The sequence below is a fragment of the Cololabis saira genome, chromosome 22 (genome assembly GCF_033807715.1).
Source record: "Cololabis saira isolate AMF1-May2022 chromosome 22, fColSai1.1, whole genome shotgun sequence".
Classification (NCBI taxonomy): domain Eukaryota; kingdom Metazoa; phylum Chordata; class Actinopteri; order Beloniformes; family Belonidae; genus Cololabis; species Cololabis saira.
In genome coordinates, this window is record NC_084608.1 from 29,463,170 (window position 1) to 29,487,781 (window position 24,612).

Sequence of the window (24,612 nt, forward strand, 5' to 3'; positions counted from 1 at the left end):
CACGCTGGAGAGACTATGTCTCTCGGCTGGCCTGGGAACGTCTCAGACTCCCCCTGGAAGAGCTGGAGGAAGAGCTGGAGGAAGAGCTGGAGGAAGAGCTGGAGGAAGAGCTGGAGGAAGAGCTGGAGGAAGTGTCTGGGGTGAAGGAAGCATCTCTGCTGAGGCTGCTGCCCCCGGCGATGGATGGACAGTACCGTCTGGTGCAAATGCTAATAAACCTCTATTCTATTCTATTCTATTATTTCAGTATTTTATTTTACTATATTATATTCTATTTTCATTATTTTATTCTTTTCTATTCTATTCTATTAGGGACAGAACTTTTAGAGCCAGTTACATCTTTGGAGGATGATAAGTGGATAAATGTGGAAACATCTCCAGTGGACTGACCTCAGAGTCTCCAGTCTACAGTTTGGACTCTCCAGTCCACCAGACAGAACCTTCACTCCTGAATCCTTCAGGTCCCAGTTCTGACTCAGGTGCAGTTCTGTCAGATGGGAGGGGTTGGACTTTAGAGCGGACGCAACGACTTCACATTCAGTCTCTAAGAGCCAACGACCAACAAATCTGTGATGAGAGAAAATATGATGTCAGTTGTAATAAAGTCTGATTTAAAGCCAGACTGACCCACAGGAGTTACAGGACGGTGCAGGAGATCACAGAACCAGAGTTACTAGAATTAAAGTCACGTACCGAGTACAACTGTGTCCACATAAAACTATTGTAGGTTTACAGCTCTGAGCCGTTTAAACTTGTAAACTTCTTCAATAATCTCAATGAAAATGTTTGATCTGATGAGTTCTCTGTCAAACTGGCTGTAAGTTCACGTCAACAAAACTCCCCGGTGGTTCTGATGTTTCATCCTTCTCCGTTACATAGATTCATCTCTGAGCAGCAGAAACATCAACTAGATCAAGTGTTTGAAACATGAACCTCTGGTTGAGGTGACTTGAGGCGACCCAGAATAAAACAAACACATCCGACTTCAAAAGTTTTCATTTTCAAGATCAAAACAAGATTTGAAGAACTAAACTGCTAACTGATGGTGTTATTGATCCATCTGGACTCACCGAGCCTTTCTGCAGTTCCTCACAGCTGGAATCAGTCTCAGTCGACCCAGTGGTGCTGTCTTGTACTTGTTCAGGTCGAACTCATCCAGAATCTCCTCCGACATCTGCAGCATGTAGGCCAGAGCTGAACACTGGATCTGAGAGAGTTCCTGCTCTGATCTGTTCTCTGACTTCAGGAACTCTTGGATCTGCTGATGAACTGAGAGGTCGTTCATCTCCATCAGACACTGGAACATGTTGATGTTTCTGTCAGGGGAGATTCTGTCAGTGTCCATCTCCTTCAGGTTGTTGATGACTCTCTGGATGGTTTGTGGATCGTTCTCCGTCAGGTTCAGCAGACCTCCTAACAGTCTCTGGTTGGACTCCACAGAAAGACCATGAAGGAAGCGGACAAACAGGTCCAGGTGGCCATTTTTACTCTTCAGGGATTTCTTCATGACTCTCTTCAGGAACTCATCCAGAAATGAATATCTGTAGTTTCCACCCATGACGTTCTCCAGCACATCTGTGTTTCCGGTGGAGTAACAGTGGAGCACGTAGACTGCAGCCAGGAACTCCTGGATGCTCAGATGAACAAAGCAGTAGACGGGTTTCTGGAAGATCTCACACTCTCTCCTGAAGATCTGGGTACAAACTCCTGAGTACACCGAGGCCTCTGGGACATCAAGACCACACTGCTCCAGGTCTTCTTGGTAGAACATGATGTTTCCTTTCTCCAGATGTTCAAACGCCAGCCTCCCCAGCTTCAGGAGAAGGTCCCTGTCAGCCTCTGTCAGCTCCTGTGGACTCGTCTCATGTCCCTCCTGGTACTTGTTCTTCTTCCTCTTCGTCTGGACCAGCAGGAAGTGGGAGAACATGTCAGTCAGGGTCTTGGGCAGCTCTCCTCTCTGCTCTGTGGTCAACATGTGGTCCAGAACTGTAGCAGTGATCCAGCAGAAGACCGGGAGTTGACACATGATATGGAGGGTTCTGGATGTCTTCATGTGGGAGACGATGCTGCTGGACCGCTCTTCATCCCTGAACCTCCTCCTGAAGTATTCCTCCTTCTGGCCGTCGGTGAAGCCTCGTACTTCTGTCACCCTGTCCACGTGTTTGTGAGGGATCTGATTGGCTGCTGCAGGTCTGGAAGTGATCCAGATGAGAGCTGAGGGAAGCAGGTTCCCCTGGATGAGGTTGGTCAGCAGCACGTTGACCCATGAGCTCTGTGTGACGTCAGACACGACCGGACCGTTGTTGAAGTCCAGGGAACGTCTGCTTTCATCCAGGCCGTCAAAGATGAACAACGGTTTCCCGGCAGCCAGCTGCTCTGCTGTGAGCTTCTGTAACGATGGATGGAAAACCTGGATCAGCCTGAGAAGACTGAGCTGCTCATCTCTGATCAGGTTCAGCTCCCTGAACGAGAACAGAATCACCACGGTGACGTCTTGGTTCTCCCAGCCCTCGGCCCAGTCCAGAGAGAACTTCTGAACCGAGAAGGTTTTCCCAGCGCCAGCGACGCCGTTGGTCAGAACCACTCTGATGGCTCCACGTTGGCCAGGTAAGGCTTTAAAGATGTCCTGGCACCTGATTGGAGCGTCATGGAGGCTCTTCATCCTGGAAGCTGTCTCCAGCTGCCTCACCTCATGTTGGGTATCAACCTCTTCACTCAGTCCCTCTGTGATGAAGAGCTCCGTGTAGATCCTGTTGAGGCGGGTTCTACTTCCTGTTTCATCAATTCCTTCAGTCACATGTTCACATCTCCTCCTCAGACTGGTCTTGTGTTCATCTCTGACCTCCTGCAGACCAGCGTCTGCTGAAAGACAAGAAGAACTCTGAAACTACAGAACAAAAGTCTTTCCAGTTGTCAGAAATGAGTCCATCAGCAGACAGATGTTCAGTCTTACCTCGTACAGTTCTGCTCTGACTGGCTGTCTGCAGTCCAGCTCTGGTTCTGGATCTTTTTCCACACTGGGGACAGGAGGACGATCCTGGTGGAGCAGACTGGTCCCAGTCTGAGCTCATGCAGCGTCTGCAGAAACAGTGTCCACAGCTGCTAGAGACTGGATCCTTCAGGACGTCCTGACACAAAGGACAGCAGGACGGCTGCTCCTCCACACCAACTCCTCTCCTCTTCCTCCCTCTGTGAACACATGTCTTCATCACTAAAGTCATTTATGACTGTTGTAGAAAAACATCCAGATGAGTCAACAGTGTCCAGAAGCTCAGATGGTCTCAGACAGTAAAAGTCCGGCTGCTTTTCTGTTTGAATTCAGCCTCCAGACGGGAATATAAAGGTCTGATGTTTGAGTTTGTACATTCCTCCCCTTTAATCAATAAAGAAGAAACTGCAGTTTTTCATTGTCTTGGTTTTTGAAGCCTCATAAAAGATGGATTTTCCATCTTATGCCACTTGGACCGTGATCTGACAAAAGCACCTGGGGCTTTGTTAAGGTACAACTGATCTGATTGAGTCTGAGCATTTGAGATTCCTACTTTATCTTCTTCCCAACGATTCTGAATAGAGTAATAATTGAGCAATGTTTTAATTGGTTTACCAAAAGCAACAGAGAGTTTTCTTATTGCAAATTGTAAATTTGCATTAACATTCCCATCAGGTTTTAACCGTGTAAACTGTCTTGTGTGAGGATTGCTGGCTCTACACACGTCCAACAGACCATCCTCATTCTTAAAGTGCTCAATGGAAGATTTATGACACAATGAAAGATACCTAAGGAATCACTGATATGAAAATTCAAGATACTGAACCTATATACACTGCTTTGATTATGGATGCCTGTAGCCATGACTGCTTTGTTCTTTGAATTTTTGTTGTGTTTTGCATTACGTGTGCATCTATTTCTGACATGGAAATGTAGAGTTCAGTGTAAACTGTTGTTGTTTTTGTATAACACAAAACTACAATAAAAATTAAAGTATATAAAAAAAAGTTATGTTTATTTAAAAAGAACACGCATGTTAAAAGAGAGTTCTGAGTGAGCAGCTGGCGGTGGCAGGACGGCTGCCAACGTGAATGTTGGACTCATTAAACCTTTATTATGTATATCTATGTATATCTTTATTATGTATATCCATGGTTACGTTAGTAACAGAGAATAAAAAGTGTATTCATATAGAAGTAGAACAATGGTAGGTATGAAAGGATCAATTTTAGTAGAAAAAGTGATGTTTGAAGAACCTAAAACATCAAATAAACCACCATGGACAGAAAATATAAAGTCATGATGAGTCCTAGAATCAGTTAACAACAGTTGTCTTACTTTGTGTCTGAGGGTCCAGGTTCTTTACTGAATTCTGGAGGATAATCTTTGGACCAGTCACTCTTCATAGACAGACAGATGGATCCTGGAGACTCTGGTCTCTGACTGCGGTACCGACCTCTGCAAACACAAATTCACATCAGTCACAGGTTAATATTGCTGATGAGCACTGAAGAAGATCTACAGCAGGGTCTCCAACTCTGGTCCTGACAGCCACAGTCCTGCATGTGTTAGATGTTTCCTGCTTCAGGATTGTCCACCTCTGATCTAGTCTGTATCCAGTCCTGGAGCAGATTACTGCTTTCCTCTCCTCCTGACATCAGAGCTCATGTTTCCTCTGTAGGAATCTTCCACAGGGATGAGGGATCTTACTGCTACTACTACTACTACTACTACTGTCATTTAGCAGACGCTTTTATCCAAAGCAACTTACATCTGAGAGAACAACACAAGGAACATGTAATAAGTCTATTTGTGGATGATATTTTGATATATTTGCACAGTCCCAATACAAGCTTTACCCAGTTGATGCAGCTTATAAATATATATACTGTATATAGCAGTCATTCGGGGTATATAATAAATGTAAATAAAATGCAGATTTTGACATTTAATTATACTCCTTCACAAGAGATTAAGAAAATGTATCAACTGAAATGGCAATCAAAAACTATGAAATACCTTGGTGTCACTTTAACCAAACAACTAACTCGATTCTACAAAACAAATTATGACCAGATCCATCTCCAGGTTAACAAAGATATAGAAAGATGGTCAACCTTGCCATTATATCTTAGAATTTAAATGATAAAAATGAACATCTTACCAAGGCTACTATATTTTCTCCAGTGTCAAAATTTTCCTGTCAAAATTCCACAAGAAAATTCAAAATTTGGGATAAGATGATCTCTAGATTTATATGGAACGGCAAAAGGCCACAAATCAAATACTCCACATTACAACTGACCAAGGACAAAGGTGGTTTGGCACTCCCAAATTTAAAAGACTATTACCACGCAGCAACAGACCAGTAATCAAATGGTGTGATAAAGACTATAGTGCAAAGTGGAAAGATATTGAGATGACAGTGAGATATTCCATCCAATCCCTAATTGGCAATGTGAAATTAACTAACTCGCTACAAGGATCAATAGATCCAATAACATCTCACACTTTGAATATTTGGCCTGACTTTATCAAAAAATATAAATTAGAAAAAAAAGTAAATCTGCCAAGCTGGTTCGCCTATGATGACAGATTTAAGCTGAGTTTAAAGGTGACCTATTATGGCATTTAATGTATATTTTAAACAGGCCTTGGATGTCTTAAAAACAATCAAAAGCTTGTTTTGCTACATAAATCAGAAATTCAACCTCTGGCCCATGTCTCTATTTTTACCGCTTCTAACCTCCTTCTCTATGGAGGATTCTGAGGGGAGGGGAGGCTATGATAATGAGGCTCTGTGCTGATTGGATGCCTGAATGACGTGTAGCAGGGGAGGGCGCAAAGCCTCGCTCCGGGCTGAAGAGCAGCGGCTGCGTACACTATTAAAGCTTGTCCCATGCGACATAATCAATTCCATTGCTTTATTTTCTATTGGACTGTCCTAACTGGCCGCAAGTTTAATGGTTTCAGTGTAGACAGAGAGCGTCCAATGTCACGCAGCTCGACGCGATAGTCGGACGCTCGCATGCAGTTAGGACACTGTGTAAACGACTCCCTGGGATCTTAAAGCCTGATTTACGGTTCTGCGTTAAATCGACACGTGCCCTACGCCGTAGGCTCTGCGTTGAGGTAACGTGGAACCATAAATCAGCCTTTAGTTCCCTGGAAGGGGGAATGGGTCACCTCGTCTTCACACTAAATCACACAGGAAGCTTTAACTGAATTCTAAACAGGTACACCAGTTCTTTACTCCGATTCCTCATCATTTCATTTCTTATGTTACAAGACGAATGAATCATGTTAACTGTAAAGAAATCACAACACTGAATCTTCACAAATGTCAACTTTATTGTTAAAAAAAAAATAACATAAGTTGTATATAAATAACATGTACTACATGTGCACTATTGCTGGCTCAAGGAAGGACCGTGCATCTTCTGAAGGTGTAGTTGAACAGCTTCAGGTGCTTGGAAGATCTGAAACCATAAACAGAAAATAATGTATTACTAATAGACAGGGCTGCACATAATTATTTTGGTCTGGTGCTCAGAGGAGCCCCTGGATATGTGACTTGGGCCTCCAAAAACGCGGTGACCCGTCTCGCCGGATCGATAAAAGAGGGATGCAGGAATAAGTTATAGGCAAAATGATATTTATTCACTTATAAAGATGAATGGCTCAATATGGTCCTTTACAAAGTTAATTTATTTCAATAATTCAACTAGAATATGGTGTAAAAGTTAATTTATTACAATAATTCAACTAGAATATGGTGTAAAAGTTAATCTATTTCAATAATTCAACTAGAATATGGTGTAAAAGTTAATTTATTTCAATAATTCAACTAGAATATGGTGTAAAAGTTAATCTATTTCAATAATTCAACTTAAAAGGTGAAACTAATATATTACCTAGTCTTATTACATGCAAAGCAAGATATGTTAAACCTTTATTTGTTATAATTTTGATGATGGAATTGTTTATTGATTTCATAAAATATTCTCTAATTTATTTTTTATTTGGGGCTTTCATAAACTTTGAGCCATAATCAGAGAGCAGCGTCTTGCTGGTGCAGGTAACTGCTGCACGCGGTGACGGACACTGGCTGATTTTTGGTTCCGCGTTGCACCAACGCAGAGCTTACGGGGTAGGATACGCGGGAGCGCGAACGTACGGTACGCGTCGCCGCGTAACATCATGCAGCCACTTCTCGGAACACACGTTTTCTGTTCGATTCGGGTAGTGGTTCAGTTTGGCGTCTCTTTGTAGTTGGTGGTGGTGGAATGCCAAAATAATTACTTAATGGCGCTTTGCTTCTTGGACATTTTGACGAGACGTGTCAGGGTTTTTTCAGTAAAGCTGATCCTTACCTCTCTCCCTGCGCAACCCACCACAGCAACGGACGCGCTGTGATTGGCCAGCCCAGTACCAACTTTGAGTGGCAGTTCTGGGGAAAAGCTCTCGCAATAGATGTTTTAATATTAGTATTCTGGTCTGGCCACAACCAATAATATGAGCCCCAGCTGGTGGTACGCAAAAGCGCTTGTCAGCACAAGATTGACAGCGCACTGTGGATTTTGACGGCGTATGCGCTCTGGCGGCCCACTTATGTGCAGCCCTGCTAATAGAGCTCCGGTGTTACCTAATGGGTAACACCGGAGCTCCGAGCTAAGCTTAATACTTAGCCCATGCAAAGATCATACTTGTAGACAAATATAAATAACATAAAAAATTAAGGTCACTTACCGCTGACTCGTGTGCAGTTGTCGGGCCCGTGCGGGTTGGAACTGATCCTTTTATGAGGGTAAGTGTCAATGAAAAACCTAATTTCTACTGCCCCTCGTTGTTGAAACAGCCACGCGATACGTCGCTTCGAAACAATGGCGGACGCTCTGGCCGGTTTCGGCGGAGTTAGTTGTGGGCGTGGTTTCAAGCAGCGGAGGCCGACCTATGGAAATCTGCTCCCGTCGTGACTCACGATGGAAGCAGAATCTGAACAGCTCGTAGAAGTCACATGACACTGGATGGATCATCCGGGTGGGGTGAACAGACACTGCAGAATTTGGTTGCTTTACTCCTTCTATGTGTTGGCAGGGTCAGGGGAAACAACTTTATATATGTTAAAGCAAGAAAAAAAGTGTTTTTAATAATAGGTCCCCTTTAAGTGACCACAATTTTAGAAATTGGGGGAATAAAGGGATCACTGCGATGTGTACATTAATCAACAGTGGAAATATAATGAGTTTTCAACAGCTGAAATCAGGATATGGACTAGAAAACAGGGATCTGTTCAGATACCTTCAGCTGAGGGATTATTTAACAAAGACTATACAAAATGTGAAGACCTTGAATGGAGTTCTTGATGTGATGATCCGGACATACAGTGGGTCGAGGTTCAAGGAAATCTCGGCACTATACAGAGGCCTAAGAGACTCAGCAGCTTCCTCCACCAAATACATCAATGAAAAATGGGAGAAGGAACTGAATATTGTCATTACACCGGAGGAATGGCACAACATGTGTGAAACACAACGGACAACTAAAAATACAAGGGTGTGGAGAGAGTTTGTGTGGAAAAACTTAACACGGTATTTCATTACACCTAAAATGAAGACTAAACCGACTGGATCACAGCAACCTTGCTGGCGGTTATGTGGAAACAGAGAAGCACATCATACGCACATCTTTTGGGACTGATATAAACTTGATTTATTTTGGGAAAATGTACACAGCACAGTTAAAAATATCTTGAGATACGCAATACCTAAGGAATTTAAAGTCATGTACCTAGGAAGTATAAATGATTGTGTCTTAGACAGAGATAGATATCTAGCTATAATATTATTGATCACAAGAAAGAAGGCAATAACAAGAAACTGGTGCAAGACTGAAATCCCTAATATAAACCAGTGGCTAGAAATCATAAGAGAGATCTATATTATGGAAAGAATGACCTATCAACTTAGACTGAATGGGGATGTTTTTGTGGAAAAATGGGAAAAATTGATATTTTACGACACAATGAAAGATACCTAAGGAATCACTGATATGAAAATTCAAGATACTGAACCTATATACACTGCTTTGATAATGGATGCCTGTAGCCATGACTGCTTTGTTCTTTAAACTTAAACTTAAACTTTATTTATTTGTATAGCACCAACTCATGCAGTGTAAGTGCAACTCATGGTGCTTTACATACAGAGATAAAATAACGATCAAAAGTACAATTTAAAACATCCCATACGACCCCACCCCCCACCCCCCACGCATACACACACCCTCACTCACACTCATACACATGTGCATACACTCACACGCCCACACACACACACACACACACACACACACACAATAAGTGGACTGGTGACATGGCTTAGCACTAACGATCCAGGTGAAGAAAACACTACCTATGGGTGGCCGTCCACACCGAGAGGCTCCACCGGCCATGACCACAAGGAGCATCGCCACAGAGACCCCCCCAACCCGGACAGACCAGGACAGACCCCACACAGAAGGTGGAGTCCCTGCCCCAGCTACCCAGGCCTGAGGGACCCCCATGACGACACCCCCATGGGCGGAGCAGACACACCTCCCAGTGTGGAGGACCCCCCTGAGGAAACACTGGAGCTAAAAACTAAAAGATTAAAAGAAAGTAAAAAATGCCTAAAAAGTTTAAAATTTTAGAAAAATCTATACAAAACTTAAGATGAATAATAAATAACATAAAATACAAAGTCACTAAAATGGATTAAAGGTTTAAAGATAAAAAAAAAAAAAAGTAAATACAATAAATACAATAAATACAATAAATAGCTGAAAAGACTAGGTAAATGAGATCAGATAAAAGCCAAGCTAAAAAGGTGTGTCTTGAGCCTCCTTTTAAAAGTATCAACGTTCTCTGCGGTCCTGAGGTTCTCTGGCAGGCTGTTCCATAAAGAAGGGCCATAATGGCTGAATGCAGCCTCACCGTGGGTTTTAGTCCCGGTTCGGGGAATGGTTAAAAGGCCGGTGTCAGAGGACCTCAGGGTCCGTGAGGGTTGATACGGTAAAAGCAGATCAGATAAATAAGATAGCCCAAGACCGTTAAGACATTTAAAAACCAGTAAAAGAACCTTAAAATCGATCCTGAAGCGGACGGGGAGCCAATGCAGCGATTTTAAAACAGGTGTAATGTGCTCCCGCCCTCTGGTCCTCGTCAGCACGCGAGCGGCTGAATTCTGTAATAGTTGTAGGTTCTTAATACTCTTTTTAGGAAGACCAGAGAGCAGGGCATTACAATAATCTAGACGACATGAGATAAAAGCATGCATCAGCACCTCCGTGCTGGCCTGAGAGAGAAACGGGCGGACTCTGGCTATATTCTTAAGATGGTAAAAACCTATCTTCGTAATATTCTTTATGTGTGTGTTGTCCTGGTTGAGCTGTAGGAAATTATCTGCCATCCATGACTTAATATCTAAAATACAGTTAAAAAGGGCATCAAGTGGCCCTGTGTCATCAGGAGACACAGCGATGTACAGCTGTGTGTCGTCAGCGTAACTGTGGAAGCTGATGCCGTGTCTCCTGATGACGTCCCCCAAGGGAAGCATGTAAAGGTTAAAAAGAAGCGGACCTAAAATTGACCCTTGGGGGACCCCACACTTAATTTCATGCATTCTGGAGGAACATGTATCCAAACTTACAAAGAAAGATCGATCTGTGAGATAGGAGCGGAACCAGTTAAAAACAGTACCAGAGAGGCCCACCAGGTGCTTCAGTCTGTTTAATAAAATGTGATGGTCTACTGTATCGAAGGCGGCACTAAGATCCAGTAGAACCAAGACTGTCAGTTTGCGGTTATCTAAATTGCACCTGATGTCATTTAAAATCTTTAAAAGGGCTGTCTCGGTGCTGTGGTTCATCCTAAAGCCAGACTGAAATTTCTCTGAAATATTGTTTCTTATTAAAAAATAATTTACTTGGTTAAAAACCAGCTTTTCTAAAATCTTACTTAAAAAGGGTAAGTTGGATATAAGTTTGAATTTTTGTTGTGTTTTGCATTACGTGTGCATCTATTTCTGACATGGAAATGTAGAAATCAGTGTAAACTGTTGTTGTTATTGTATAACACAAAACTACAATAAAAATTAAAGTATATAAAAAAAAAGTTATGTTTATTTAAAAAGTACACGCACGTTAAGAGAGTTCTGAGTGAGCAGCTGGCGGTGGCAGGACGGCTGCCAGCGTGAATGTTGGACTCATTAAACCTTTATTATGTATATCTTTATTATGTATATCCATGGTTACGTTAGTAACAGGGAATAAAAAGTTTATTCATATAGAAGTAGAACATTGGTAGGTATGAAAGGATCAATTTTAGTAGAAAAAGTGATGTTTGAAGAACCTAAAACATCAAATAAACCACCATGGACAGAAAATATAAAGTCATGATGAGTCATAGAATGAGTTAACAACAGTTGTCTTACTTTGTGTCTGAGGGTCCAGGTTCTTTACTGAAGTTTGGAGGTTTATCTTTGGACCAGTCACTCTTCATAGACAGACAGCTGGATCCTGGAGACTCTGGTCTCTGAGTGCGGTACCGACCTCTGCAAACACAAATTCACATCAGTCACTCACTGATGATATTGCTGATGAGCACTGAAAAAGATCTACAGCAGGGTCTCCAACTCTGGTCCTGACAGCCACAGTCCTGCATGTGTTAGATGTTTCCTGCTTCAGGATTGTCCACCCCTGATCTCGTCTGTATCCAGTCCTGGAGCAGATTACTGCTTTCCTCTCCTCCTGACATCAGAGCCCATGTTTCCTCTGCAGGAACCTTCCACAGGGATGAGGGATATTACTGCTACTACTATTACTACTACTGTCATTTAGCAGACATTTTTATCCAAAGCGACTTACATCTGAGAGAACAACACAAGCACAAAATCACATAGGAGGGTACGGCTGGATCAGTGCTGGTCAGACTGCTGCGAGTCCAGTTGGACACAGGTGATGCAATGCCAGTGCTAGAACATATATATCTTTTTTCTTTAAATAACAAAAGCTACGTCTAAGAAGACACCATATCAGGGCCGGATTTAGCGAGGCCCACTAAGGTGGGCAGACTGAAACGTAGGGTGGGCGATGAAAAAATTTTGGGGGGTCAAACCCCTGAAATGCATTGAAAACTATGCTATCATCATATCAGTTCATCTATCTTCTCTGCAGTATGCTAACCCAATTGCTCTTCCTGACACTTCCCTCTGCATTTACCCGGGCTTGGGACCGGTGTTCTGCCAATCCTTGCCGAGAAATGCTACTTTGTGGTTCTGCGCATGCGCACAGTCAATTTTCAAAGTTTGATTGCCACGCCAATCATTTCTTGCACGATGTAATATGGATAATATGAGATGTTGAGTATTTGATCCTTCAAAATACACTACCCATGACATGAATTGCATTACACTTTGTGAATACGATAAAGAGAAAAAAAAACCCAATTCTATTGCTTTATTTGATATTCATTCAGTCATTCGCCTTTATTTAACCAGGCAGGTCATTAAGAACATTCTTATTTACAATGACGACCTGGCAAGAGACAAGGACCACTTGGGAGAAAAGGAAGTGGTTTAGGGAGTAAAACACAGTAAAATTGTAGCTCTACAAAGGTAGAAAACCATTAGGTAGCATTTTTTTGGCAAAGCAGCAAAAAATGATATATTATCTGATATAAATAATATTTAGGCAGAAACAACTTTTCATTAACTGTATTTTGCCTTCAATCAATTTTTGGCAGGTGAAAATGCCTATTTTGTGTTGTAATAGTCCTTTAAAAGAGTTAAAAGCAATCCTGTGAGCTCTAGTTGAGTCTAGTCTATTATGAAGCTCAAGAATGAGATCAAATCATATTTAGGTAGAAACAACCTTTTATTAATTGTATTTGGCCTTCAATCCATTTTTGGCAGGTAAAAAAGACCCATTTTCAGGGGAGAAATCAGATTCTGGCAGGAAATCACTTTTTGGCACAACACCTGTTGTGCGAGGCACAAACAGGACACTGGCTTGTGCCCTGTTGAGGCTGCATTTATTTTATGTATTTTAGGCTCTGCGTGGATTTAAAAGGTCCCGCGGCAGGCTGGCTCGGCACCGCAGCACCGCCACCCGCACCGGCGCTCTCCGCCCTCAGCGGGATGGAGAGAGGCGTCTCGGGGTACGCGGCGACGCGGTGTGAGGCGGAACCGTAAATCAGCCTTGCGGCGTAGGTTACGCGGTGACGCGCAACGAACGGTGCGTGTCGCCGCGTACCTTACGCCGGGGGCTCTGCGTTGGTGACGCGGAACCATAAATCAGCCTTCAGTGTGTCTGCTGTTCTGAACACGTCTCACGTCTCCGAGACACAACTTTTGCGGTATGCGTTCATTGTAGTGTCTAAAAATGATGCGCAGTGCCCACCCAATCAGAAACGGTACAGATATTTTGTGATATTTTTTTATATATATATAAAAAAAAAAAAATTATAAAAGAATGAATGATCCCCATAACTTTGATTGGGTGGGCAGGACGCACGTTTGGGTGGGCACAGCCCACCCCTGCCCCCCCCTAGAACCGGCCTCGCACCATATTGTCGTAAGTGCATGCATCTCACTAGATGCCGAAGTGCTCCTTAAAGAGCTGAGTCTTCAGCTTGCTCTTAAAAGTGGGTACAGACCCTGCAGATCAGACAGAGTTTGGTAGGTTGTTCCACCATCGGGGAACAATAGAGGAGAAAAGTCTGGCTATGATTTCACGCCACGTGGTGGTGGAAACACTAGGCGTCTTTCACTGGCTGAGCGGAGCTGTCGAGAGGGAGCGTAGCTCTGGATCAACTAGTGAAAGTATTGAGGAGCCGTTTGGGTAATTGTTTCGTAGCCAGAAGCAGAGCTTTGAACTTGATGCTGCAACTGGAAGCCAGTGCAGAGAGGTTAGCAGTGGAGTGACATGAGCTCTCTTTGGGTTGGTTGAAAACCAGACGTGGTGCTGCATTCTGGGTAATCTGCAGAGGTTTAACTGAGCAGCAGGAAGGCCGACCAACCAGGAATTACAGTAGTCAATACATGACATGACCAGAACCTGAACCAAAAGCTGTGTTGTATGATCTGTCAGGTCTGATTTTGGTGATAATATAGATAGCGAACCGGCAAGACTGGGAAACTGGGGCAACATGGTCATTAAAGGTCAGCTGGTTGTCTAATTCAATTCAATTCAATTCAATTTTATTTATATAGCGTCTAATACAACAGAGTTGTCTCTAGACGCTTTCCAGAGACCCATACCCAGAACATGACCCCCGAGCAGTTATTACATAAACAATGGCAGGTAAAAACTCCCCTAGTGGGAGAAAAACCTTAAGCCAAACAGTGGCAAGGAAAAACTCCCCTTTAGGAGGGAAGAAACCTTGAGCAGGACCAGGCTCATAAGGGGGGACCCTCCTGCCGAGGGCCAGACTGGTGGGTCAGGGACGGCAACAGCACAGCAGGCAGGTGGAAGCAGCAACGGGATGACCAGGGGTGGGGACCGCAGGCCAGCACGCAGCTCTCGAAGCTCCGGCCCAATCAGCAAGTCCCAGGTTGGGGTGCAGGGTCAGGGAAAGACTTGTGCTCCGTAATGCAAGCTACAAGCCACCCACGACCACCTGCAGGACAAAAGAGAGAAAAGGGAGGAGAAGGGGGGGCAAGCAACGGGATGACCAGGGGTGGGGACCGCAGGCCAGCACGCAGCTCCCGAAGCTCCGGCCCAATCAGCAAGTCTCAGGTTGGGGTGCAGGGTCAGGGAAAGACTTGTGCTCCGTAATGCAAGCTACAAGCCACCCACGACCACCTGCAGGTTCCGGTGTCCGGCAAAGGATGCTGCAACATGGACAAAAGAGAGAAAAGGGAGGAGAAGGGGGGGCCAGCACAAGAAACTACAGGAGCGACTCTGACACACTAAAGTTTACACTACCTAGAGATTTACCAACACCAGCTAGAGGTTTACTAAACACTAACTATAGGCTTTACTAAACAGAAATGTTTTAAGTTTAGTTTTAAAGGTGGAGGTGGTGTCAGCCTCCTTAACCCAGATTGGAAGTTGGTTCCATAGTAGTGGTGCCTGATAGCAGAACGCCCGCCCTCCAAATCTACATTTAGATACGCTAGGAACTACGAGTAAACCTGCACTCTGAGAACGGAGAGCTCTGACAGGAACATAAGGGACTATCAGGTCTTGCAAATAATGCGGAGCTAAGCCGTTTTGGGCTTTATACGCAAGTAATACAATTTTAAATTGGATTCTGAATTTTACGGGTAACCAATGGAGCGACGCTAACACTGGGGAGACGTGGTCTCTCCTGCTAATTCCTGTCAGTACTCGTGCTGCTGCATTTTGGATCAGCTGGAGCCTATTCAGCAAAACCTGATTGACATATGGTTTAAACGACAAATCCTGATCGAAAATAACACCAAGGTTTCTCACAGTTGCACTGGAAGCCATCGCAACACCATCTAATCCCTTCCTAAGATGCTCTGGACCAAGAATGATAACCTCTGTTTTATCTGAATTTAGAAGCAGGAAATTTCTGGACATCCAGTCCTTGATGTCCCTAAGACATGCCTGAAGTTTAACTAACGGTTCTATTTCATCCGGCTTCATAGACAAGTAGAGCTGCGTATCATCAGCATAACAATGAAAGTGTATGCCGTGATTCTGGATTATACTTCCCAACGGCTGCATGTATAAACTGAACAAGATTGGCCCTAGCACTGAACCCTGCGGAACACCATAACAGACCCTTGACTGTTCTGAAGAAACCTCATGTACATGAACAAACTGGAACCTGTCAGATAGGTATGATTTAAACCAACATAGAGCTGTCCCTTTAATCCCAACAACATGCTCTAACCTGTGCAGTAAAATGCCATGATCAACAGTGTCAAAAGCAGCACTGAGGTCCAGTAGAACCAGTATGGACACTAATCCCTTATCTGAGGCCATAAGGAGGTCATTCGTGACTCGAACCAGTGCTGTCTCTGTGCTATGATGCATTCTGAACCCTGACTGAAAGACTTCAAACAGATCATTTCTATACAAATAGTCACATAACTGGCTTGAAACTGCCTTTTCCAGAATTTTAGATACAAATGGAAGGTTGGAAATTGGTCTATAATTAGCTAAGGTGTCTGGGTCAAGAGAAGGTTTTTTAAGTAAAGGTTTAATTACTGCGACTTTGAAAACCTGTGGTACATATCCTAAACTTAGGGATAGGTTAATTTGGTCCAGTATTGTCGTACCAATAAGAGAAAAAATATGTTTGAATAGTCGAGTCGGGATGGGGTCTAACATACATGTGGTTGACTTAGCTCTATTGACGAGTGAGGTCAGCTCAGGGAGGTCTATAGGATCAAAACAGTCTAGAGATAAGTCAGAGCGTAGGGAAGTCGCTAAAGCTGAAGAAACACCTACAACCGGCTGGTTGATTTCTTCTCTAATTCTCGCGATTTTACTGTTGAAGAAGCTCATAAAGTCCTCACTACTGAGAGCTGCAGGAATGCACGGCTCAACAGAGTTGTGACTCTTTGTCAGCCTGGCTACAGTGCTGAACAGAAAACGTGGGTTACTTTTGTTATCCTCTATCAACGTTGAATAATAAGCTGTTATGGCTTTGCGAATGGCTTTTTTATATACTAGATATATTTATATATTAGAATATCTTTCCATTCACGATAAGAGTCTACAGACCTACAAGAGTACCACTTCCTTTCCATTTTACGCACGTTTTGTTTCAACATGCGGATATCTGAATTATACCAGGGAGTTAAGCTCCTGTGGCTAGAAACCCTCCTTTTCAAAGGAGCAACTTCATCTAAAGCTGAATGCAACAAATCAGCAGTGTTACTAACAAGAAAATCAACATCTGCAGAGGTAGAACCCAGGTCACTGGCCTCGACTACATCACTATTTCGCACTGTCGTAAGATAAGCAATGGCCTCCCTAAATTTAACAATAACTTCATCAGACAAACATCTGCTAAAATAATACCTCCTATTTTGCACTTCAACATCAACAAAATTAAATTCAAACGTTATTAAGTAATGGTCGGATAAAAGGGAGTTTACAGGTGACACCAACAGACCATCAGTTTCAACACCGTAGGTGAGAACGAGATCGAGAGTATGATTAAAACAGTGCGTCGGTTTATCCACTTTTTGTGAGATACCCATTGATTCTAGAAGAGAATCGAAGGCTAATTTAAGATTATCGCTTTCAACATCCATATGAATGTTAAAATCACCCACTATGATGAATGTATCTGTGCTGATCAATAATCCAGAAAGGAAATCTGAAAATTCAGACAAAAACTCTAGATAAGCACCAGCAGGGGGCCGATACACTACCACTAACACAACTGGCTTCTCTGATTTCCAGCTCGGAAATTTCAGACCAAGCATGAGGCTTTCAAATGTATTATAGTTGCACTTAGGTTCAATTTTTGTTTGGAGACCGGAGTTATAAATTGCTGCGACTCCTCCGCCTCGGCCCGTGCTTCTAGGAATGTGATGATTAAAGTAGCCGGGCGGAGTTGATTCATTCAAACTAACATACTCTTCCTCCTGTAACCATGTTTCTGTTAAGCAGAAAATATCACTCCTGCTCTCTGTAATTATATCATTTACTAACAGAGACTTAGAGCTTAATGATCGTATATTTAGTAGTCCGCATCTAATTTTTCGGTCTGTAATTGGTACCAAATGTACATTGGTTTTAATTTTTACAAGGTTATCTTGGTTAACGCCTCTATAACGCTGCACCTGGTGAACTTTTGGAGGGCGGGGAACTGCAACCACTTCTATTTTGTTAGGCACCTGGCCAGAGTCGCCAATATCATGTAATCCTACAGTTTTAGAGTCGCTAATTACATAATGCAATCCTACAGTTTTGTTGGCAGGCGTTGGTCCTCGAGAAGCAGCAGAGAAGTGTGTTAAACTACAGCTCTGCATCCTGGCCTGGACCCTGCATTGTCAGGGTCTAACATGACACCAAGATTCCTGGGAGAAGATGTGGGTACAAGTGTGGTGGAATCTAGTTGCTTATCTGAGGAGTTAAGGAGTGACTGGCTGGACAAACCATCAGCAGTATGAGGACTGAGGACAGACCAGCAAATCTCACCCGAGCTTGTTTGAAGACAGAGGGAAAGATGGCAGAAGTAAGAGAGGAGTTGATAATGTGGGTTATTTCCGGTTTCACTGTCGGTAAAATGTGCAGGATGTCGGTAGGGACAGGATCGAGAGGACAGGACGTTGGTTTTGAGCCGACTAGAAGTTTAGAGACTTCGTCCTCGTTTAGAGACCGGGAGGAGCAGAGATCTTAGGACATTCCTGCTTCCTGACCCTCTGAACATCTCAGTGATTCAAACTCAACACTTCCTTAATTGAACTGAAATTCTTTTGTTGATGACAAAATAAGATGAATCCATTTACAGGTTTTGTGCAGAGATTTAACATCAAACTGTCCTCCCTCCAAAACCTGTAAAATGTTGAAAAATAACTTGTTTTGTTAAAACCCTGTTTTAGTAGTTTTTAATGTCATCAATGAGTGGAGAGCTGGTTTCATCCTGAACCAAACTGTGGGCTCTGAACCAGCAGGACCACATGGTTGAGGAACACAGAAGACTCTGTGGTGGAAAAACAGGAACGAGGAGGAAAAAGTGATGTTTGAAGAACCTAAATCATCAAATAAACCACCATGGACAGAAAATATAAAGTCATGATGAGTCATAGAATCAGTTAACAGCGGTTGTCTTACTTTGTGTCTGAGGGTCCAGGTTCTTTACTGAAGTCTGGAGGTTTATCTTTGGACCAGTCACTCTTCATAGACAGACAGCTGGATCCTGGAGACTCTGGTCTCTCCTCCTCTTCCTCCACACAATCATCCATCTTCTGGACTTCAGTCATTCAGAGACATGAACCACAAACACCGACCATCTTTGAATCTGTAGACAGAAACCTTTTTAGAACACAACTAAGTCATGAAATCAATTTAACAACTTTCCCTGAAGGACTTTGTCAAAACTGGTGAGGAGGAAGAAAGAGGTTTTACTGATACTGACGATGAGACAGACCTGAAGCTGAGTCTCCTCTAACCTGACGCCAACATTTCTGTCCAGGTGGGATCTGTGAATCAGAATCAGAAATCAGAATCAGAAAAGGGTTTATTGCCAAGTTTTCACACGAGGAATTTGTTATGGTGATTGGTGCAACACAATACAATTATAAAAGCAAATATGTAAGAGATAAAATGAAATGAAATGTATAAACAATAAAAAGTATAAACAGTATAATAAAATGTAAACCGGAAAAGTACAAAATGAGGTTTTAAAGTGCCGGGTGAGTCTGTACAAAAGTGACTTAGGAACTTAGGATAGGTAAAAAGTATAGACAGAAATGTACAATGAGGTTTGTAAAGTGCCAGATATGAGTCTGTGCAGAAGTGAAGCCGAGTATTCACCTGGAGAAGATATTTTATGCTTCATTAAACACTCAAAGAAAGACTGATGAAGTCGTCCAGGAAACCACTTCTTCACTGATTCTCACTAAAGAGCCCCAACCTGAACGTTACCTGCTTGTGTTCGATTTTTTCTACACAAAAACATCAGTTTATTTTTCTGAGATCATAAAACAGTTTTCAGGAAACAGTTGGACTTCAGATGTTGGTTATTTTAACCATATGATCGTACTTTGTTAGCTAAACGCCAACTTCCTTCATTGTTCAGTAAACAAACCCCTGAACGACTCGCTGAGAAACAAACTTACAAAGGAACTTTGTGTTAAAGTCTCATTCAAGTCTCAGAGAGAAGAGTCTAAAATTCTGAAGAAGATAGAAACTTAGAGCTTAAAAAAGTCTCAGTTACTGAAATCAATCAAACTTTTAAAATCTGTAAAACTCTTCTGAACATCAAAAATTATCCTTTCTGTTGAACCAGAAACATTTAAACCTGTTAATAGGAAATACAGGATTTTCTTTTAATCGTCAAAACAAAATGTGCGTCTAAAATTATTCTGTTTATTTTGTAGAGCTGTAAGCAAACTAAGATTATTGTTGTTAAATTTATTCCTACAAATATTTTCTTCCAGATGAGATGTTGACACTTCTTACATCTGATTCAGTAAAGATCAACTACATTTCCCATGATTCTTAGTGTGAGCATCGTTGATCCAGATACCCCCGTACCAGAACCAGTGGTTCTGGAGTCTCAGTCTTCCCTGAATGTCTGACGTTCACTCGTCGATCAAACGCTGACAAACAACTTTAGGTGATTTTTCACCTGATTTGATCAGGTTTCTCTTGTTTCTCCTCTGATTCACATCTCTGCTCTCTGGCTATCAAACTTCCTCATAAACTCTAGTCTGGTCTGATAGGAATGAGGAAAAACAAGTATTTTACACACGCATGAATGCAAACACACACGCACACACACGTCAGAGGTTCATGGTGGTAGGGTGTGGTCGTCTGTGAGGAGGAAGAAGCTCCTGTTTTAATTCAAATATCAACAAATGTAACATCATCTAGAAACCCCCCCCTTGCCTTTATACCCCCATGTGATGTCAGAAAATCATGTGACCCTTAAACCTGAAGTTAGCTGGATATCAGTTACCGCGTCCTCAAAAATGTCCCAACAACCTCCAGAAGTCTCTTTTCCTGTGTTTGATTAAACCTGATACAGGTACGTCTGAACAAGAGTCCTCAAGGACACATTTATCTAACCCCAAACTATTTACTTCTTCAGTTTCAGTCTCAGACACTTTAACAGTAGAAGAAAAAAGGAACAAAAACTCACCTGGTCTCCTCTGCTGCTCCGTCCACATCAATATGGAATCTGAATACTTTCAGGTGTTTTTCACCTGTGCAGAACTGCTCCTCCTCCTCCTCCTCCTCCTCCTCCTCCTCCTCCTCCTCCTCCTCCTCCCGCAGAAGAACTTGACACACGTGGAGATGACGTCACGGAGCAGATAAAACAGGGTCGACAACTACGGCTGATGATTTTTATAGAACCTGCATCAGTTGTCAAAGAGCCACGTTTTGGATTCTGAGAGAAAGAACAAGAACAGAATCATCAGGAAAGAACCAGATGGACCTTAAAGTGGTTTGTTTTGCTGCTTGCAGATGTTCTCCAGAGCAGAGACGGCTGCAGGACACGGCAGAGCCAGGACTGTTCAGCTGAGCAGCCGGTATTTTACATGTGGTGACGGAGCTCCGGTCCTTCTGGACCAGAGAGGAACCACAGACACAGAAGCTGCTGCTGAGGTGACCAGCACATCTGCTGATGCTGGACCTCATTTGAACTCTGACACCCCCATAGAAAATCCAGGGAGCAGCTGCTTCAGAAGTCCCCACGTCAGTAAAAAGAGTCCACCGGTGTGAAATGTGTTGTCAGTATAAATATAATCGCTCTGTGAAGGTCTCAAATGTGAGTTCATATTATTCTAAAGCATATACATTTAATTCAGTATATATTTCATTGTTTCATGGATCCTGTCTTGAAGAACATCATGAAATCATTTCAACCGTCACGACAGTTCGTCCACAGACACAAACATCTGGTTATTTTCTGCAGCAAGTCAAGACAAATCGATCCCAGATAACGGATCGATGCAGAGCCAGAAGACAAACTCATTCAGGAGCGTTTAGGGTTTTTGGATGATGTGAAAGTCGCCTGACGTCTTCATGTAGCTCCAGCACACGCATGAGCACTTCCTGAGTTGGTAAGGTGAGTGAAGGACAGGAGAAACGTCACAAACATGTCCAGAGCTGCTGAAAGAAGCTGTGAATCTGACTGAAGAAGCTTTGAGGAGAATCCTCCAACCCCAGCAGCTCCTGCAACAGTTGCACTTTTATCCTGCACAAACATCTCAGATGGAAACCTGCCTAAATTCACCACATTTTCCTGTACGTCTGTGTAGGTGACAAATACATCTTTAAACTTTATGAAATGACCATTTTTCACTGCTGCTATTGTACACAGAACATTCAAAATGTTTAGTACAACTTCAAATCAACAAAAGTTGTTAAAGCTGGAAGAACATCTCACAAAAAGAAATGAAATGTTCCAACAAAATCAGTTCATTCTCAAGTGTTCTGAGATTTTTCCAAAAACACATTTGTTTGTGTAAATGTATTTGTCTTGTAAAGATAAACTCATGTCAAATCAATGTTTTCAAAAACAGCTGCTAAAGTCATGTGACCATAACGTGGGACTGCAGGCAGAACGATGAGAAAACGACTCTCAGTCCAGGTCGGGACGTCGTTGGACCTGTTTTAGGTCAATCATACGTTACAATTTACACGTTACTATTTCATGAAGTCGGATAAACTCTTAGACCAGCCAAATCATTCAGACTCAATCAGAAGCTGTTTTAACACGACCTGTAAGCTGAGTCTGCTTTTCACTTTTCCTTATCATTAATGTGATAATAATAATAATTATAATAATAATAATAATAATAACAATAATAATAATACTACATGTAAATCATTATACAGCCTCATAACAATCCATGGGGGTAATTTAAACAACACATAAACAACAGTAAACAACAACTTCAGAGGACTCACGTGCTGCTAAATCAAAGCAACAAAGGACAATAATCACATCAACAATAACATGTTGCTAAATGGGCAGTTCAGTGACTGCACACAGGAAGAAAAGCGTTTTTCTCACCGTTTGAAGAGGAAGAGCATCCTCCCGTCTTCCATGGTGGTAAAGTGGTGAATGAGGCGTCGTAGAAACTCCCACTGGCCTTTAGGTCCTCGACAGCAACAGTCCATGTTTCTGTTTCTGACATCCCGCTGAAGATGCTGACGAGCCCAGAACCCTGCAAGAGTGCTGTCACTTTAGTAAAGTATTGCTACTAAAAACCCTCCATAACTGAACTAATAATGTTGCTACTTTACTGAGGAATCAACACACACGCCGTTATTTCCTTCATGACGTTGATGCTAATGTGCTGTAATGTGATAATAATCATGACCGGTACGTTGTATTTCCAGACCAGTCGTCTCATCTTGTACATTTAATATCAGTTCTGTGTCTATCTGAACTTATTGATTCATCTATGAACTCTACATTTAATATCAGTTCTGTGTCTATCTGAACTTATTGATTCATCTATGAACTCTACATTTAATATCAGTTCTGTGTCTATCTGAACTTATTGATTCATCTATGAACTCTATTCCAGCAGTCCGGGCTCAGAGCTCTTTCCCGCCTTACGCGGTTGCTAGGCAACGAGCCCCACCGGCTGATTCCGTTAGGTTTACGTTTATCAACAATACAAACATAAAATCTAAGCATAAACTCACACATTACACATTCACCCATCAAGTACACGATTATAACTCTCCATTCTTACCTGCAAACAGCAAGAAATAAGTATTACTTATCCTCGTTACGCCACACACGTCTTCACAGTCAAGTGTGTTCTCGTTCTCACAGTGTAATCCCGCGAGACTTCATTTATCCCCCGAACACAGTGCAGCGCCCTCTGCTGGTGAGAGTTGGACACTGCATCATCACGTTTGTCAATAAACGAATCTTTTCCTATCAGACAACACAGAAAATTTTCAACACACTCATGAGCTTTATACTTAATCAGGCCCGGATTAAGAGGGCAGGGGCCCCTGGGCAGAAATTCTTGATGGGCCCCCCCTCTCCCCCGAAAACACAAAAACATGCAAACAAACTGGGTTTTGAATTATGGACTGCTATTTGTTGGAAACACCTGTAGCTTATACAGGATTTACACTGATAGGGTACTGTCTGTATGATTACAATGGACAAAATCGGCACCTGCAGATATCCTCCATCATACAGGATTTACACATACTTACAACTATGCTTTCCTCAGCAAGCAGCTACAATATCAAGACTATCAGCATATTGTTACTCATTACCATTTGCAAACAAAAGCTGCTTCATCTCCACAAATCCAGATTGTGGATTCAGAGTCAGATTCCTACATTATTCACACACAAACCCACACACACACAAAATACCTGTGGCTGTCTCATTCCTGTCTGTCTCTGTCCTCTCCTTCTCATCTGTATTTCAGTGTGGCTGTCATCATGTTCTGCTAATACAAAAAGGATGCAAAATAGCACTGGTCAACTAGACTAAAAGCCTTATGATATTAAATAAAAATGAAAAATAAATGTAATATAGGTTGTCCTAACACACTAAAACACACACACACACACACACACACACACACACACACACACACACACACACACACAATACCTGTGTGTCTCTCTCTCTCTCTCTCCACTCCTCTGTGTTTCAATGTCTCTCTTTCTTCTCCTATCCTTTGTTCCAATGTCTCTCTTTCTCTCCTCTCCTCCTCCTCTGTGTTTCAATGTGGCTCTCATTTCTGGTTCATCTCTCTTTTTTTCTTCATTTTTTCTAAAGGTTTTTTCCCACATTCATCTCTCTCTCTCTCTTTCTCCTTCTCAGCTCTTTCTCCATTTTACTCCCATCTTCTTTTCTCATGATCACTCTCTCAGAAAGACTTGTTTCTTGCTTTCTTACTATAACTCAGTCACAATCTCATCAAAGTCCAACTTCTTGACGA

The 24,612-nt window shown here is 42.5% G+C and overlaps 2 protein-coding genes across 3 annotated transcripts in view; both read right to left on the reverse strand.

Annotated features, from left to right (window-relative positions):
* Positions 1-24,612, reverse strand: part of LOC133422945 (NACHT, LRR and PYD domains-containing protein 14-like) — a 471,822-nt gene that overhangs the window by 14,927 nt on the left and 432,283 nt on the right. The gene's annotated exons all lie outside the window — the stretch shown is intronic.
* LOC133422953 (protein NLRC3-like) lies at positions 1,067-22,737 on the reverse strand. Its single transcript, XM_061713018.1, has 6 exons — positions 22,704-22,737; positions 18,791-18,977; positions 11,461-11,580; positions 4,328-4,447; positions 2,954-3,189; positions 1,067-2,862 (listed from the first exon to the last, which is right to left on the reverse strand). Exons 2-6 carry the CDS (start codon positions 18,937-18,939, stop codon positions 1,067-1,069), a joined length of 2,421 nt encoding a protein of 806 aa, XP_061569002.1. The 5' UTR covers positions 18,940-18,977; positions 22,704-22,737.